The 18942-nt window shown below is 43.8% G+C and overlaps 1 protein-coding gene across 5 annotated transcripts in view; it reads left to right on the top strand.

The window, feature by feature from the left end:
- SLC66A2 (solute carrier family 66 member 2) overlaps nt 1-18942 on the top strand; it is a 120134-nt gene that overhangs the window by 49968 nt on the left and 51224 nt on the right. For 4 of the 5 annotated variants that reach the window (XM_083187791.1, XM_083187792.1, XM_083187795.1 and 1 more), the window contains exon 4: nt 14979-15032. The exons of the other annotated variant lie outside the window; for it this stretch is intronic. In XM_083187791.1, the coding sequence (XP_083043917.1) occupies nt 14979-15032 (54 nt within the window). The remainder of the gene's footprint in view (nt 1-14978; nt 15033-18942) is intronic. 5 annotated transcript variants of the gene reach the window in all.

Raw genomic sequence — 18942 nt, 5'->3', positions numbered from 1 at the left:
CGCATCCGGGCTCCTACATTTGGGGCACACATCAGACCCGGCACCACCCATCTTCATAAGTCTGTGAGGGGTCCAGTATACCCGGTGCAGGACATATAACTGAATCTGCTGAAAACGTGCAAATGCTGTGGCATCCCTGGGCGAACTCAGCATATGTGACCACTCTTCATCCTCAATAGGCCCCAAGTCCACCACCCATCTGGCCCGTAAACCCTCCAAACGGTCTACCCCCGAAAAGGTGAGCAGAGGAGAGTACAGAGCTGAAACCCTCCCCTCCACTGCGCACTCACCGTGTGTCTAAGCTGGAGATACTTATAGAAAAACTGTCTCGGTACTGCATATTTATCAATCATTTGTTCAAAGGAACAGAACGTCCCGTCCTGAAAGAGGTGGCCTATTTCAGAGACACCAAATGATGTCCAGTCTTTGCCTGCCTGTAATTTGTATAGCTCAGGAAATTCTCTATTTCTCCAGATAGGAGAACAGGAGTCTACTACCGGGTCTCCCCGTATGTTTCCCACCGACACCCACACCCTACGGGCCTGTTGTAGGAGAGGAGGAAGCGTCCCAATCATAGTTTTTGCAAGCAGAAATTGCAGAGGTGTGAAGGACAGGCCAGCCCTGATCAGAAGAGCCATAGACAAGTTCTCGTGGTTTGCCAATGTGACCCAACCTACGAGTTGGGCCAACTGTGCCGCCAGGTCGTACAGTCTTAAGTCTGGGAGTGCTAAGCCTCTGTCGTATCTTGATCGGCATAGGGTTTTAGCTGCCACCCGGGAACGCCTACCTCCCCATATGAAAGAAACTATGTGTCTAGTAATGAGCTGGAAGTGGGAAATAGGTATGTAAGTGGGCGAGTTCTGTAGTATATATAGAAATTTGGGCTGAACCATCATTTTAATGAGGTTCACCCTGCCCGTTACCGACAAGGGGAGTGTCTGCCAGGTGCGGGCCTTCTGGCGTAGGTGGTCAATTTGCGGGGCTAGGTTCAAGGATATAAATTCGGCAGGAGTATGGGAAATATGGATACCCAGGTATTTAAATTGTGTACACCAGCGCAGGGGACAGCCATAGGACTGGGGTTGTTGTGTAGTAGGAAGTAGGGGAAATACCACCGACTTATCCCAGTTTATTCCTATCCCCGAGAATCGAGCATATTCCGTCATCAGGGTCAATAATGCTGGGAGGGAGGAGGTCATGTCAGATAAATACAGAATGATATTGTCTGCATATAACCGGATTTTTTTCCTCAGTATCTCCTATCCCATACCCTCTAATTAAGGGGGATGCCCTAATGTGACAGGCCAACGGCTCCACCGCAAGTGCGAAGAGCAGGGGGGACAGGGGGCAACCCTGCCTGGTTCCCCTGCCCAAGCTAAAGGATTCTGTGGTATAACCGTTAACCATCACACGGGCAGTCGGCCCAGTATATAGCAACTTGACCCATGAGAGAAAATTTGGGCCTATTCCAAACTTGCTCAGAACCTCCCACAGGTAGCTCCACTCAACTGAATCAAAAGCGCGGGCTGCGTCCAAAGAGACCACCACCGCGTCTTCCATTCCCTCCCGGGCCCACTGCAAATAGGTGAAAAGGCGGCGTAAATTTAGGGTTGTCGATCTGCCGGGCATGAAACCAGTCTGATCAGCGTGTACCACCTGAAGCACAACCGCATTCAAACGTATCGCCAGTAGCTTGGCCAATATTTTGACGTCAGTAGATAATGAGATGGGTCGGTAAGAGTCAGGGGATAACGGGTCTTTGCCAGGCTTCGGGATAAGGACAATCAGCGCCTCCGCCATAGACACAGGAAGGGAGCCTTGTTTCAGCAAATGATTATACAGGGCTAGGAGCCTAGGGGCAAAGAATGTTATATGGGTTTTGTATAATTCAATTGGGAGACCATCCACACCCGGGGACTTAGAATTGGGGAAGGTCTTAATTGCCGCCTCAACCTCCTCCAATGTGAGGGGGGCGTCCAGAAATTCCCTAGAGTCAGTGCTCAAACTGGGAGTCGTGATCTCATTAAGGTAGTCAGTTAGTTCTATCGGGCTGTAGGATACTCGGGTCTCGTATACCTTCTCAAAGTGCTTATAGAAAGAAGTCGCCACTGGGAGAATCCCCGTACATATTACACCATCCTCCCGTCGTATGCTTTGTACAATTGTAGGCGGAAGATTTTCTCTGGCCAAGTAAGCCAGAAATTTACCCGATCTGTCCCCCTGTGTGTAGAAGTCATGTGACTGGAACAGGAGACGTCGCTTGGATTTATCCAACATCATCTCTGTCCATTGTTTATGTACAACAAGCCACTCCACACGGTCCGTCGCAAGCCCAGTTGTTAAGTATTTCTGTTCAAGCTCTGCACTCTGCCTCTCCAATTCGGTCTCAACCCTGCGACTAAAGACCTTCAGCTGTGCGACCCGGGAGATTAATGATCCCCGCAAGAACGCCTTAAATGTATCCCACACCAGGGCAGTGTCCCCCTCCACAGGATTATTTTCAAAAAATTCCTCCCACATCACTAACCGTTCAGAGGCTGCTCCCATCTGCGTCAGCCAAAAAGGGTTGAAACGCCAGAATTTTGCACCCCTGGTGCCCTCCAACTCCACCTCAAGGCACACCGGGGAGTGGTCAGAGACACCTCTGGGTAAGTATTCAATAGCAGTCACATAGGGGATCAGCCGTCTAGATATCAGTGCCATATCAATACGTGAGAAAACCCCATGCGTGCCAGAAAAACATGAGAAGCAGCTAGTCGTCGGGTATCTCAGTCTCCAAACATCTACCAGGCCCACCTCCCCTATAAGTCGAGCAAAGGGTGTTGCCCCACTCCATCCCCCCCCTGGAACAGGTCTCCATCTATCCAGAGATTCATCCATCACAGCATTAAAGTCTCCGACACTTATAACTGGGTATGATGGAAAATCCTGCATGCTTTATTAATAATAGTGGGTTGATATGGAGGTGGGTTATAGATGGCCAGTATTACAAGGGGAGAGTCATACAGGGTACCCGCCAAGAATACGTAACAGCCCCTAGGGTCTATTTGCACTTTTTGACATTTAAAGCCCAAACGTTTATGTATTAATACCGAGACTCCTCTAGAGTTGGGGTGGAAAACTGAGTGGAAGGACCACCCTACCCAGGGTTTTTTAAGTGCAAGCACTCGGCTACCCACTAGGTGGGTTTCAAAAAGGCATGCGATTCCTGGGGAGCAGTCTTAAGTTGACTCAGCACCAAGGCGCGTTTTACACGATCATTAAGACCCCTAACATTCCATCCTATGACATTCACCATTGCACAATGCGGGGGTAGATAATGGATAGGAGGAGACAATACACAACAAAAGTGTCATGCCGAGCCATCCCGCCTCATCCAACATCCAGGAGCAAATATATAGGTACAATGTACACACTTCCATAAAAATAAAAAAACTAACATAAGCAAGAGAAACCCAACCCACCCGGCATACTCACCCAAACATAGGTACACTTTGTTCCCTTAACATTTAACCCCGAATCGACTCCTCTAAGGAGATGTTTCAACCAATAGCAATCGAAAAAAAAGTAAAAAAAAGAACAACCCTTAGGGGGCAACTATTATTATGACCTAAAATACATCGTAGTCCTGACCGCAACATATATTCATTTGGTCAGATAGGAGAGTATACCTCTTGACAGGGAATTATCCCTAAATATCATGGCCTTATGTTTCATACATTACCAATAGGAGTGCCTATGAGAAAAGATTAAGGTTATGCAGACAGCGGACAGTCACCAGTATACACACTAGAGGGTCAATTCAAGGAGGGAGCTCCCGCGGAGCCGGCTGTGTATCCATCCATGTCGAGGCGGCTTGGGGTGTGTCGAAAAAGTGAGTACGGGTGCCAGCCACAACTCTCAATCTCGCCGGATAAAGCATTGAATACTTCAGTTGGAGGGAGCGGAGGCGTTGTTTAACCCCAGTAAACTGGGATCGGGATTTTTGGACTTCTAAAGAAAAGTCTTGAAAGGCTGCCACCCGCTGACCCTCGAAGACAAGGGGGCCCTTCAGTCTAGCAAGTCGGAGAACAGAGTCCCGGTCCTTGTAGTGGAGAAACTTTGCAATAAATGTGCGGGGAGGTGCACCAGGTGGCAGCGGGCGTGTGGGTACTCTATGTGCTCTCTCCACTGCAAACTGAGGGGTAAAGGCTTCCTTACCGAACAGAGATATCAGCCAATTCTCAAGAAAGGATTCCGGATCTGTACCCTCCGCTTTTTCAGGAAGCCCGACGAATCTCACATTATTTCTCCATAGCCTCCCCTCCATATCCGTCAGCTTCTGCTGACATGTTGACATCTGGGATTCCAACGTGGAGAAGCGATTAAGGATAGGTGCAGTAGTGTCCTCTAGTGTAGAGATTCAGGTCTCAGTCTCCTCAACTCGGTCCCTCAGTTTCTGCATGTCCTGTCTTATGAAGGATATGTCGATTTTTCACCTCCGCCACCTTGCCCGCGAGTCTCTTCTCCGAATCCGTAATTGCCTGCAGGAGCTGTGCCAGTGTTACCTCTGATGGTTCCGCCATATCGGACTCTGAGGAGTGGAGCTCAGCAGGGGCTGGCGCGGGGTTTGGTGCAGGGTCTAGCCTGGCAAATTTTGCCAGCTTCGCCGCAGCAGCTGGCGTGTTCCTTCGGGACATAGAGTATAATGCAGTTCGACCAAGAAGGGGGAAAGGTCACGGCAGTCCTTCTGTAGCAAATCAAAGGCAGACAGCAGTATAGGCACAATATTAGGTGTTCAAGGTACAGGACAGGGTTCACAGGATGTCTCACTATCAGAGATATTTCAAGGGGGGGGAGACAACAGGTACGAGTTTAGGGTAGGTCAGCAGAGATACAGTAAGTGCAATATTTGCACTGGTCACCGCCTTGCACATCCAAGAGGGGGGGGCACCAGCAGGATCTAGGCCTGGATCAACAGCCTCCTATATGCCCACGGGGAGGGAGGTCACACAGGCAGTCTCTTAGTATAGGATGATGAGGAGGGAAATCTCTATGAAGGATCTCTCCTTCCACTGCAGGCACTCAAGCTTGTATTGGTACAGCTCTGAGTGCAGCTCTGAATCAGCTTCAGCCTCTATTAGTGCAGTGTAGGGCTCCCAGCGATCTAGCACCCCCAGGCACAGGAACCTGCAAGATGGCCGCCGCTCCGGCCAGGGCTCCTCTCTATAAAATGGCGGCGTGTCACTCACCGCGTCGGCCAGGGTCTGTCGACTCAAGTGGGGCTCAGCGGTGTTCCGCAATCGGCGGTACCGTCACCCCCATCTCCGCACTTTCCCTCCGCAGTAGTTTGGAGGAGATTCTGACAGGGGAGAGGTTCCCCCGCTGTCGCGTCCTTCAGCCGGAGGGAGGGGGCCCAATTAAGCGCCGCTGGTGCAAAGTAATATGTCCCACGGCTGTGGGAGTACTGCGTCCCGATTAGCGGGGATATGGGAGCGCAGTCACCTCACCAGCAGCCGCAGCGGTCACGGCACGGTGTCCCACAGTCCTCACCTCGGCGTCTTCCTCCGTCTCCCCCTCCAAGATGGCGCCCGGCAGCGCGTCTCAGGAGCAACACACGCAGCGGGGACCAGCAGCAGGCAGGTAATCCAGGCAGCGCAGACACCCCTTCACCGACCCAGCACCGTCAGGGGTATATGGTCAGTCAGCCTCTGCCTCGTTGGAGGTTCTCACTTCTGTTTAAGGATGTTTCCCAGGATTATGCGGTCAGGAGCTCCGTTGGAACGTGTCCTACTCCATGCACCACTAGGCCACGCCCCCTAAATAATCCTGATGAATACACCGTTACACAGAATCCTAAAACAAACAACCAGTGAAACTGTCATGAAGTTTTATTAAATATTTTTTTTATTTAAACACAAATTAAGACACAAATATTTCACAACTATAACTGTTTTAAAAACGTGTTACATTTTATTACAATTTATCGATACCAAACTTTGTGCACCAAGAAGGAGACAATCTTTCCTTTTTGTTTTTGACAAAATGTTTTTGGGTGCAAGTTTAAACCCTCACCCTATTACATTGTCCAAGTTGTATATTTTCCATAGGACATCTTGATGCAAGTTTCGGTTGTGGGAATGCAAAAAACATGCATCTTTGCATGTTCTCTAGTAGGGGAAGGCGGGGCTGGTTGTTACAAAGGCAATTTGTTACAATGAATATAAAGCCACACCCATGCAGTAGCTCTTGCAAACTGGAACAAGTTTGAAAATGTAACCGTCAGTGCTCAGCGAAACAGCGCTTATAGATGTATTTATGTAGTAGATACCTACACAAGTAATTTTTTCTTGTTTCAAAGTAATATGTTTAATCTATATTTTGAAGTCCTATCTTTGCTGGACTGTTAAAGGTAAGGGTTTATCATTCACATTGTTCCAGTGACAGACCATTAATGTAATTTTGTGGATTGAAGCATGGATATTGAACGATCCCCCAACACAATGTAACTCCAAGTCAATCACACTTCTGTGAAATCAAACTGTCCACTTAGGAAGCAACACTGACCATCAATTTTGCATGCTGTTGTGCATATGGAATAGACAACAGGTGGGAAATATAGGCAATTGGCAAGACACCCCCAATAATGGTGTGTTCTGCAGGTTGTGACCACTTCTCAGCTCCTATGCTTTCTGGCTGATGTTTTGGTCACTTTTAAAAGCTGGTGGTGCTTTCACTCTAGTGGTAGCATGAGATGGAGTCTACAACCCACACAAGTGGCTCAGGTAGTGAAGCTCATCCAGGATGGCACATCAATGCGAGCTGTGGGAAGAAGGTTTGCTTTGTCAGCGTATTGTCCAGAGCATGGAGGCGTTACCTGGAGACAGGCCAGTTCATCAGGAGACGTGGAGGAGGCCTTAGGAGTACAACAACCTAGCAGCAGGACCGCTACCTCTGCCCTTGTGCAAGGAGGAGCACTTCAATTTACACAAAAGAAGATTTTATTAAAAACATACATAGATGAATAAGAATAAAAAGATTGCTTCCAACAGGACTTTACAAGTGGCACCATATAATTCACAATAAAACATGGAGGTCTTGATCTCACCAAAATTTGGGGTTGCGGTGGGCTATGCTTCTAAGTGAAGGTCTGCGGCACCACCGCAGTTGGCTTTCCGGGATCAAGGTCCTTAGTAATAAAGTGCTGGTTAGTCCTGGATAATCAGCTTGAAAAAGGAGACTCCGTTTCTCTGAAAGGCATTGCAGCTACTAAAGACACATTTCCTTTCATCAGTTCAATAGGACACTTTGCACTTTCAAGAAGGCACAGGACACTTTAAAGGATGCACCAGCACTTTATCACTTAGGACCTTGATCCCGGCAAGCCAACTGCGGTGGTGCCGCAGACATTCACTTAAAAGCATAGCCCACCGCAACCCCACATTTTGGTGAGATCAAGACCTCCATGTTTTATTGTGAATTATATGGTGCCACTTGTAAAGTCCTGTTGGAAGTAATCTTTTTATTCTTATTCATCTATGTATGTTTTCAATAAAATCTTCTTTTGTGTAAATTGAAGATTGTCCAAACTTGTGCTTGAACATCTAGTGAAAAGGGTCGCGCTGAACTCAAACAATATTTTTGTATTCCAATATTTGCCATATGAAGGTGGTGTACCTTCTATTTTTGTTTGAGTTAGCTGCACCCATTTCATTTATTGCGCTCACCAGATTAATTAGACCTGTTCTTCACAAGGAGGAGCACTGCCAGAGCCCTGCAAAATGACCTCCAGCAGGCCACAAATGTGCATGTGTCTACTCAAACGGTCCGAAACAGACTCCATGAGGGTGGTATGAGGGCCTGACGTCCACAGGTGGGGGTTGTACTTACAGCCCAACACCGTGCAGGTCGTTTGGCATTTGCCAGAGAACACCAAGGTTGGCAAATTCACCACTGGTAAAGTGGGCGTGAAATTAAAAGAGGGGAATAACTGGGCGTGATAAATAAGACAACTTCAGCAGATTAGACGTCTAAAGAAAAAACATTTGAATAGCAAACCCAACAATTACTTCAAAAGACGTCAGATGCGTGAATTTGAAAGGCGTGATAAATATGACGCCCAAAAGTAAACCTTTGAATATGCCCCCAATGGGTTAGCTTGCATCTCACCCTCCTTGAATGATGGAACTTTGTTTAGGAGGTCGGGGAGCTCATCCAGTTTGTAGCTCAACCCTGTGGGAAGCAGATGCAGATGGAGCCTTATATGTTGTATAGGCTGCTGGCAAATTCGTCCTCTGGAATGAGGGGCAGCTGCTCGACCGCTGGTTGGGGATTTGTGGCTGCTGCCTTGGAAACGCGGCTCATTTGGTCGGGAGCGCGGCAGACCAGCTGGTGGACTCGAACGTGGAGACACAGCAACCCACATCTGCAGTTGCTGTGTCTCCACGTTCCAGTCCCCCAGCTGGTTGGCTGTGCGCAACAACTACATTTGTAAATGTCTTAAATTTCTTTTTTTTACTTTCAAGCTAATTATATATGTATTTTTTTCTCAAATGTATTCATTTATGTCTAAATCATGCTGTTGATTGATTAACCATGTATTAAATTTTCTTTTTATTCTGTATATAAAAGTTTATACAATCAAGGTGCGTCCAGTGCTCACTCTGTTCAGTGATATTTCTTTTTATTTTACTTAATCCAGCTAGCAGCGCATGGTGTACAAAAAAAACCCCTTTTCTATATTAATAGTTTCCTTTTATTGGTGAGTCTCTTTTTTTTTTTTTTTCGCACTCTGCCTAGAAGGCCAGTTGACCTGTGAAGTGTCTATTTCTAGCTACTCATGGCGACGGGGGGGCGGTGGACGTTGGCAAGGAGCATCTTTGTCCCGGGGCGTGCAAGCCCCCCACCAAGATGACAGGGGCTACATCTGTATGTAGATATTTCTTTAAAAACCAGACGCTAGTTTGCAGCTAGTATGGTCATTTAACACATTGACAATATATAGAGAGTATTTAATGTTCTTTTCATTGAAAAAAAAACAGTGCTTTTCTTTTTCAAATAAGGACATGTCTAAGTGAACGAAAACTTTTGTTCAAGAAATTCTGTTCATGTCCACAATATTAAAATAATCAATGTATGTGAATGGTGCACAAGGCTTCTTTATACAGAAGTTATTGCACCTTTGTACTGTTCTAGTTGCTTTGTGAAAGTACACGTGCTGCGTACTTTGTGTCAAACTGCCCTGACCTAACAAATACTGTATACACTATATGATGGAATGGATAACACAGGAGCTCTCTTGTGTTTGCACTGGTTTTACACTACCTTTTTTCCCTTTTTGGTATACATTTCGAAGTTGTCTGTTTTTCGATCTATCGAAGATATTAAGTAATTTATGGTTTAAATCTTGACCATCATAGTCTTTTATCTCTTTAACCAGGCATAATATATAAACTTTCTAAAATGTTGGCCTTTTTCGTTCACTGTCTACACATGATAAATGTCAGATTGATGAATTTTGACTTATTGTACCTAACCCTTAATATTCAAAGTACATTTTTAAATAAGGAAATAAATACTATTTGTATAGCATGCTGTACATGTACATAAGAACATATATTTGTTGCACACAATAAACCATAATAAGCTATGCATAATGTGCAACTTAGCTCTTGTCCCTGTTTTTTTTTTCTATCTATCTCTATCAGGGAGAGGGCACTCCAATGAAGGCAGGACTAGGCCGGGGTGCTGCAATGGGGAGAGTAGGTAGCGACGGGAGGACAAGTGGCACACACTTGGTCTTTCAATATAGAGGTAACAGACGCAGTGTCTAGTTATCAACATTTCAGGGTTTATTCAGTTTTCAAGATAAGAACAATGAATGTACACAACATACTCACATAACTACATCAGGGCCAGCGCTGGTGTCCATCAGACTCCTCCTGCTGCCCGGTCGTTACCGCTCAGCACTTCCTGTTGGGTCATCCTCTCTGGTGTGGTGACATGATGTGAAGGGTGTGGTATAACACACCGACAGTCGGGATTCCGACAGTCAGTCATTACTCCGACTTCGGAATCCCGACTGCACAGCAGGGGGAGCGCAATGAAACCCCTTGCGGGCTCGCCATGCTGCAGGCACGGTGGCGAGCTGCGCTCGCCACCTATTTTATTCTCCCTCTATAGGGGTCGTGGACCCCCACGAGGGAGCAGTCGGGATTCAGACATCCCGATGTGAACACTTCCGGGATTCCCCCCAGCATTGTGCATCGCTAGGTAACTCCAGCAGCGGGGATCACTAAAGCCAGCCAGAGATACAAAACATAAAACCTGTAGTCAGAAAAGGCACCATAAGTGAATAAAGCCAAAGCAGACCAAAAGGTGCCCCAACACGTACTGATTATCTGGTACTTTTTGTGCTAAAATAGCATCGTTGTGCATGCAATGCTATTTTAGCACAAAAAGTACCGGGTAATCGGTACGTGTATGGGCACCTTTATAGATACAGAGATATAGCACATAACAGCACTGGAGAAAAACAAAAGGCAGAGACAGGCAGGTAAATGAAAAATATTAGACTATACACAATGTGTGACTGTGAATCATAGAAACATATTGAATGACAACTGTTCATTTAACCCCCTGGGGTTCACGGTGTCTAATTTGAAGATCCATTGCGCCTCTAGAAGTAATAATTTCAAGCCTCTGTCACCGCCACAAAGATCAGGATCGACATGGTCAATGATGAAATATTTTAGATTAGCAAGGTTATGTCTAGCAGATGCAAACTGTTTTGCAACTGGTTGGTCGTTGGCTTTGTTGTTAAGAGCAGCCCTTATAGCTGTGCGGTGATTGGCAATGCGCTCTTTAAAAGTCCTGATGGTTTTCCCTACATAGCCAAGTACCACACGGGCAGGTGATAAGGTACACAACATGTGTACTGGAGCATGTAAGGGCTTATTTGATGGGAAACTTTTTTGCCGGAGTGGGGATGAGAAAAAGTCGGTGGTTGTCATAGCACTGCAGGTTGTGCAACCTACACAGCGATCGCATCCTCCTGCCTTGACCTAAGTATCGGGGGGGGGGGGGGATGCGGGTGGATATATCCGTGTAGGAAAACAGAGTCCCTGATGTTCCTGCCACGGGTAAAGCAGGACATGAGATGGGTGTTCTTCAGAGTCCGGAGATCTTTATCTCTTTGAATCGCCGGCCACAAAGACTTAGATATAGAGCTAATGTGGGGTTCCGCAGAGTTATATGACAGGACCCAGCCCATAACATCTTTGTTATGATCACGAGTATGTTTATTCAATGTTGCAGTGTGTGGAATCTGGTCAACTTTATCTCTCACCGCATCAAGGATTTGCTGAGAATATTCTCTTGCTTTGAATTTTAATTGCATCTTATCCAGATCTTGTTTCAGGACCACTTCTGAGTTGGTGATCCTCTTCACCCGTAATAATTGGGAGAAGGTTAAACCCCTGATGAGTGGCGGTGGGTGGTGACTTTGGGCAAGAAGGAGAGTATTGCGGTCGTTTTCTTTTTTAGAGTATATGGATGTGTTCAAGGTACCATTCTGTACAGATAAACAAACGTCAAGATAGTTTCATGTTTGTCTATCAGTATAGAATGGCACCTATTGCTTTTATTCAAAAAGGCATCAATCGCTTTATAAAAATTAATATAAAACGTACAAATCGTACCCTGCTTTTCAGCAGCGTGGGCTAGAATGCCACGTGGTTTAGTATTACCGCACTTTTCCCTCTCCGCTCCCCTGGCTAGTGGTCGGCAAACTCCCTTGAGTACATGTCTGCTAGGTGGTAAAACTTCTGCGCCTTCAATATTGACAAGTAAGATGTTTTGTGACAATCCTTACAAAAACTTTCTATGTGCGTACCGAAAGTTAAATGCAGTTTCGCGTGTAGTGATGTCTTTCACTCCCAGATATTCATCCTTATCTTTCACTTCCGCCAGGAGGCGTGGGGATGCTCATTCGAATATGAAATATCCAAAAAGGATGATATCAGAGTTTCAAAAAGACAATATCTGTGCAAAAAGTGACTTTTTCTTTGTATATATAAAGTGCTGGTGCTTAAAGTGCTTGTAAAGGTGAAAAAACGCCACCTTGTGGCTAATGTTATCAGCACACGTGTCACCACCCTGTGATTAAAGATGGTTATTATTAAAAATAAATGATGGACTCACACTGGGGTTATCTCTGTCCAGGTGCAGTTCCCATCAGTTATATTGCCGGAGCCCTTAAAACCAAAACTCCCAGCAAAGGGAAAAGGCTAATAGCGTGATATTGTTTTTATACACATTTATTTAAAACAATACGCATAACAAATATAAAAAAACAGTAATGGATGGACCCGTACATTTGACATAAAAATAAAAGCTTATCTGATTTCAGTCATCAGGAAATGGAGAGGTGTATGTACCCAACCGGTTTCGTCCCTTTCTTGTGTAATAGGACTTCCTCAGGGGTTCAGAGATCTCTTTGGTTTTAAGGGCTCCGGCAATATACCTGATGGGAACTGCACCTGGACAGAGATAACCCCAGTGTGAGTCCATCATTTATTTTTAATAATAACCATCTTTAATCACAGGGTGGTGACACGTGTGCTGATAACATTAGCCCCAAGGTGGCGTTTTTTCACCTTTACAAGCACTTTTTTAAGCACCAGCACTTTATATATACAAAGAAAAAGTCACTTTTTGCACAGATATTGTCTTTTTGAAACTCTGATATCATCCTTTTTGGATATTTCATATTCGAATGAGCATCCCCACGCCTCCTGGCGGAAGTGAAAGATAAGGATGAATATCTGGGAGTGAAAGACATCACTACACGCGAAACTGCATTTAACTTTCGGTACGCACATAGAAAGTTTTTGTAAGGATTGTCACAAAACATCTTACTTGTCAATATTGAAGGCGCAGAAGTTTTACCATCTAGCAGACATTTTTCTTGGGACCTATGGAAATTAGGCCAATTTGAAAACTTTTGCTGCCACAGTATATATTCTGGAGTGTTGACAACATTACTTTTATTATAATTTTATATTACTGTAAATTATATCACTGAAAATTGTGTCACTAATACTAGAAATCACTAAGTGAGGGTTAGCGCTTTTTGTGCATCACACCATATTCCCTTGAGTACATATTTGACTTTAGGTAAAGCAGTCACGCAGCGCTAGGTCTGATGAGTATGGAGGGAGTTCTAGCACTTTAATGTATCTTGACCAAATCTGCTGTGTGGGCTGTTGTGTTGTCCTGATGGAGAGTTTCCACATCTATCGCCTCTTCTGATTCTTTTCCACAGAATTTGTAGAACATTTTTGTAGTAATGTTGATTCACTGTTGCTCATTCTGATCCCCAATCTACCAAAAGAACACCATTGATAGCAAACAAATAACATGGCTTTAAATGTTGATTTGCTTTGACATTCATACCTTCATTCTTGATCAGGATAATCTTGTTTTCCAGTACACTGGCTGTTTTTTTTTTTTTGTCAGAACATTACTGGAAGATCCATGTTTCACCACAAGTAATAACTTCATCTTAAAAATGCCAATTCACTTGACTCTGTTCCAGAACGTCTGATCTATATTTCTGCTCGACCGCGAGAATCCTTAGAACCATCTTCTCACAAACTTTTGTTGCACAAGTCTTGCATCAAGACAAAACCTAGCAGCTACTTTATTGGTGTTCCATTTCCACTCTCATTCGGATGCTGAGTCTATGGTCAATTAAGATTTCTTTGTTTTTGAAATGCAAGGTCTTCTTGGACATTCATCATGTTCCGCCTCGTCACGGCCATCATTAAATCTTTTGTGCAACTAAAACATATGTGAATATGACACCCAATCTGCCCTGTAAGCCTGGATTTGCAATCAGAATGGGATGGTGAACGTTTTTAGTCCCATTTGCATAAAAGTTCACACATTGCAGCCTCGTTATTTAATAGCCACACCTTGTATAATTTAATCTAGTGGATCATTAAAGTGTCTTTTTTTTAATTCAGTCTTTAACACTAACATTTAATGGTAAATATTTCTAATTGTACTCCTACTCTTCACTAGGGGAGGGATATTCTAACATCCGCTGCCCATTTTATCTCCCGTTAGCCGGGTACCGCATTATTAATAATTAAATATACTCTAACATGTGCGATTATTAACACAAGGGACAGCTCTTGCGATAAGAGCTGTCCCTTACGATGCAGCTCCGGCGCTTGGCTTCCGGGTCTGAGACCCGGGAGTCCCTCTGCGCATGCGCCGGGGCCGGCTGCGGGCCATGCTGAGAGGGATCTGTGACGGATCCCTCACACAACGCTGTGGTAAGAATAAGAAGCCCATAGGCTTCTGCAGGGAATCGCCAGATTTTGCTGACAATTCCCTCCGCAGCGCTGACACTGCAAAGGGGGGATTTTTCAGCAAACAGCTAGGTCGTACACTATCTTGTGCTCAAACATGTTTGCTATAGTCTAAAATGTTTTTAAAAGTTCCAAATTATGATGCTACATGAAAATCGCGCAAATACTGTAGTGAATGTGCCTCAGATTCTGCAGTCCCGTAAGCTGTGGCACACATACGCAATCTATACAGCTGTAACACACAATAAATAACATGTTCATTTATTGTGTGAAGGAATGGTTTTCTGCAAAACCATGATGTACATTAAGCTATAATGTGCATTAGCTAAATTAACTTTAATCTTGCACTAACTTATTTTTCCTAAATTGGCCCTGCTGGTCAGCTTGGCATCTACCTCTCTGTGAGACTGCAGTAAGTGCAGTTATAAATGTGTGTCTGGATAGGCTGCTGTATAATGGCCAGAATAGGCATTCTGTCTGCATAAATCAGGGGTTTCTCTGGTATTTTGTGACTGGAGTTGTGCGTAGTCAGGAAAAGTTTGTTATACGACAATTAAGTAGGTGTTTTTAAACATTGTATCAATGTTGTTTTTCTTCTTTTCATTTTTTTGATGTTTCCAGCCTCAGATAGTAAGGATGAAGAACTCAAAACTCATCCCAAGAGATGCTTTCTGGGTATGTACCGCCAACACCCACCTTGCATGAGGCTTCCTCCCTTCCATCATGTTAATTTTGTTTACCTGTTTTTTGTGATTTTTTTTTTATTTATTTTTTTATCCCATTTCCACCTAACTTATCACAGAATAGAAGTGTTTGTGCTTGTTTTATTTATTGCTACTTTTTATGGAACCTTCCTCCACGGATTTGCATGCGTGATATGATTGGGTTCGTACATTTCAAAATTGAAACCGTTTTTTTAGGGCTCTTTGTTTGAAGGTGTTATTACTTCTAAATTGACGTGTGCACCTTTGTTATAGTGTATGTAGTGTTATGTAGCCTGTGTCTGATTTGATCTTACTCTATATTCCTCACTGCTAGGCACATAGGCACAGTATCTGATGGAAATAGATTTAAATTATCCAGCTTCGAAATGTTGTTAAAAAATCTGATGGGACAGTCTAAGGAAGCAAAGCTTTCCTCTGCCCTAACTTCCACTCGGCGCATGCCAATTTTATATTATAATATATATATATATATATAATGTACTGGCACAAACATTAACCCCTAGGTAGGTAGGTATGGATGGATGGATATTCTATATAGAGAGAGAGATATGAGGTGGCACTCCCCGAAATTCAAAACTCTGAACCTTAAGCAGGTTTATTTAAATGTTTCAATCACTGTTATTGGTGATTGAACCTTTGAAATAAACCTGTTACCTGCTTAAAGTCCGGAGTTTTGAATTCCGGGGAGTGCCACCTCATCTCTGCTATATCACATGGATCTATCCAGAGGAGTTCGCCCAGGTCTTATATACTAATTTATAACATAGTAAGTTTTATTTATATAGCGCACTTTCTCCAACAGGACTCAAGGTGCTTTACAGAAATTAAAAACATTTAATAACTTCCATGGGTTGTGTACTCCACCCTGACAAGGTACCAGGTGCTGCAGCCATTTTAGACGCATTGCGTAGGATTACCCTGTGTGGAATAGATTACCCATAGAAGAAATTACACAAAATGGGTGATTTAGTGTAGACTCTGGGCCATGTATTTTTCATCCCATCCACAAGTGCACCAGATGAGGCAGCCATGGTTACACTGTAGGAGGCGAGCCATACAAGGACCATTTGCAGATATTGGAAAGCAAGTACTTGTGTAGTAGTATGATATACCCTGCACGGAAACATCCACGTAAAGCACATCATCATACAGATGTTCTAAAGGATTACAGTTGTTGTTGTTGTTGTTGTTTAAAAGGTTTCTCACAAGTTGAATGTCTCATTGACATCTGATTTCTCAGTAATGTATATATAATAAGGTAGAATATCTGGGTGAAATGTAACAGAATGAGAGATTCCGAAAGTGAGAGATTTGGTAAGAAATCGCCAGTTTTTTTAAAACGGCAATCATTTACACTTCAAAATCCAACTTTTTTTTTTTTTCTTTTTTGCATCTCTCACTTTCTGAATGTCTCAACATAAGTATTTCACCCTCTGGGGGAAATTTACTAAAGGAAATTTGTAAAAAATAGGTGTACAGGTTGAGTATCCCGTATCCGAGTATCCGTTATCCGAATTATTCCGAAAACCATACATTCCAGAAAGTGAAAAAAATATATTTTTTTTGCTAAAAACTCACTGGGGACATTTGTAACAGCACTACTGGTGACATAATATATAACTGGCACTATATATGTGCAAGACAATGATTGTTTGGCATTCAAATTCAATATCTGAGATAGTACACAAATTTTGTTTCATGTTTTGAAACCTTGTTTATTGAACAAATAAAATATATTTGTGTGTATTTTATGTGATAATAAAATATATTTGTGTGTATTTTATGTGTTTATACAGCATACATGCAAGATACTTCAAAATACATAATTAAAATATTCCGAAATACGGAATAATCCGTTATCCAAAATTCTTCTGGTCCCGAGCATTTTGGATACGGGATACTCAACCTGTATTTGTATCCAGAAATACACTTATTTTTGACATTTACTATCCCGAAAATACGGCAATTCGTATTGATAGCAGATCAATACGAATACGAATTGCCGTATTTTCGGGATAGTAAATGTCAAAAATAAGTGTATTTCTGGATACAAATACACCTATTTTTTTTTTTTTACAAATTTCCTTTAGTAAATTTCCCTCTCTGTGTCCTATAAGTTTTCCATGCATGGCTAGAGTTTTAAACTTGGATCCACCAGATTTAACAAGGTGTAGTTTGACAAGGATTGCCTAGGTTTTATCTTTAAAACAGTGTGAGAGCTGCTCAATCAAATTTGTAATGCCCCTCAGGTGCTGCAAGGGAGAAGGATTTAACCCCTAGCACACCAAAGGGCATTAGTAATAAGACTTAAAAAACCAACATAACAGAAGGTAATTCAGAGATCTTAGTTCCATATATTTTGTAAATTATATGATAAGCTTCTGGACCTTGACAAGGCTTCTCTGATACCGAAGGTCCCTATACTGCATGATAACACCACCCATTCTGGGCCATATAATTGTCTACTGCATGGGTGGGGAACCTCAGGCCCGGGGGCCGTATGCGGCCCTTGGCACAAAAAGGTTCCCCACCCCTGGTCTACTGCAAGGCTACATGATAACAGCACTTCACAATATATATAAAGGTGCCCATACACTTTACAATTATTGTATGCAATTTTGACTAGATCGCATCGCATACGTTTTGCAATGCAATGCAATCTAGTACAAAAATTATGTGCAGGACATACTTTTTGAGCTGTGCGAAGAGATGTGTGGGAGCGTGCATCTGATCACACCCAGCAATTGTACCGCATATGGTCACCTGAAGTTGTGAGCCAGCCTATCAGGAGTTACCCCTAAATCCTCCTTGTGACACTACAGGAACCAGCATGCCCTCCAAATGCAGGTCCCAACAATTTAACTTTGTCAGGACCACTTACTGTAACTCTTCTACATCATATAATAAACTTAACATTCTATCCCTTTAAACTTTGACACTCATTAATTACTTGTCAAGCCAGCATTTCACCTCATTTTATTCAGCCATAGAACCTGTGGAATTCAGGAGTGTCATGATTTAAATGGGGGTATGGGTAATTTGATCAAAAGTCAACATACATTGGTTTGACCACTGTATGTCGACAGGCCTTAGGTCGACACAGACAAAAGGTCGACACGTGCATTAGGTCGACATGGGTCTTTCAAATTTTTGTCCCGAATGTTGACATGGACACTGCATCGGTGCATCTCATCCCTCGCATGGTTCACTGCGCTCGCCACGCTTCAGGCATGGTACCTCGCTACGCTCTGTACACTAATCCTATTTTCCTTCCAAGCCCTAGTGGATGGTAGGGCATGAAATACTGCCCGTCGGCACATGTCGGCTAAACATTTTTTGGGAAACACCCATGTAGACCTTTTGGCCATGTCAACCTTCTGTCCATGCCGACCTAATGTATGTCGACCTAACGGCCGTGTCCCTTAAAGGAAATGGTAAGACTAATATCTACACACACTGTCACACTCTCATGCATGCTATAGGCACTTAGGCTAAATTAGATTTGATTGGAGACGTGATCGGTGCTTCCTTGAAAGCAGCAGTGACATCGCTGTGTGGTAATGCTGGAGGAGGTGTCGAGTACAAGCAGATGCCTCCTGCTACAGTAGTGATATGAGCTGTGTCCTAGGACACCGCGTCAGATCTGTCACTCCCCATCAGGCGGCATATAGCACTCATGGCGACAGGCCACCGTTTTCACAAATGGGGGCTGACTGCCTCTGAATCAGCATCATAATGACTGTCGCTGACTGCTAATTTAGTAGTTTGCGCATGCCATAGCAGTAGCTACGGGATAGGAATAACCATCACTGTCACACTCTAATGCATAATATACACACACTGTCACACTTTCAAGCTAT

The sequence above is a fragment of the Crinia signifera genome, chromosome 5, assembly GCF_055691185.1.
Source record: "Crinia signifera chromosome 5, ASM5569118v1, whole genome shotgun sequence".
Classification (NCBI taxonomy): Eukaryota; Metazoa; Chordata; class Amphibia; order Anura; family Myobatrachidae; genus Crinia; species Crinia signifera.
Note: the sequence above shows the minus strand (reverse complement) of the source record. Positions and strands in the feature narration are given on the sequence as shown.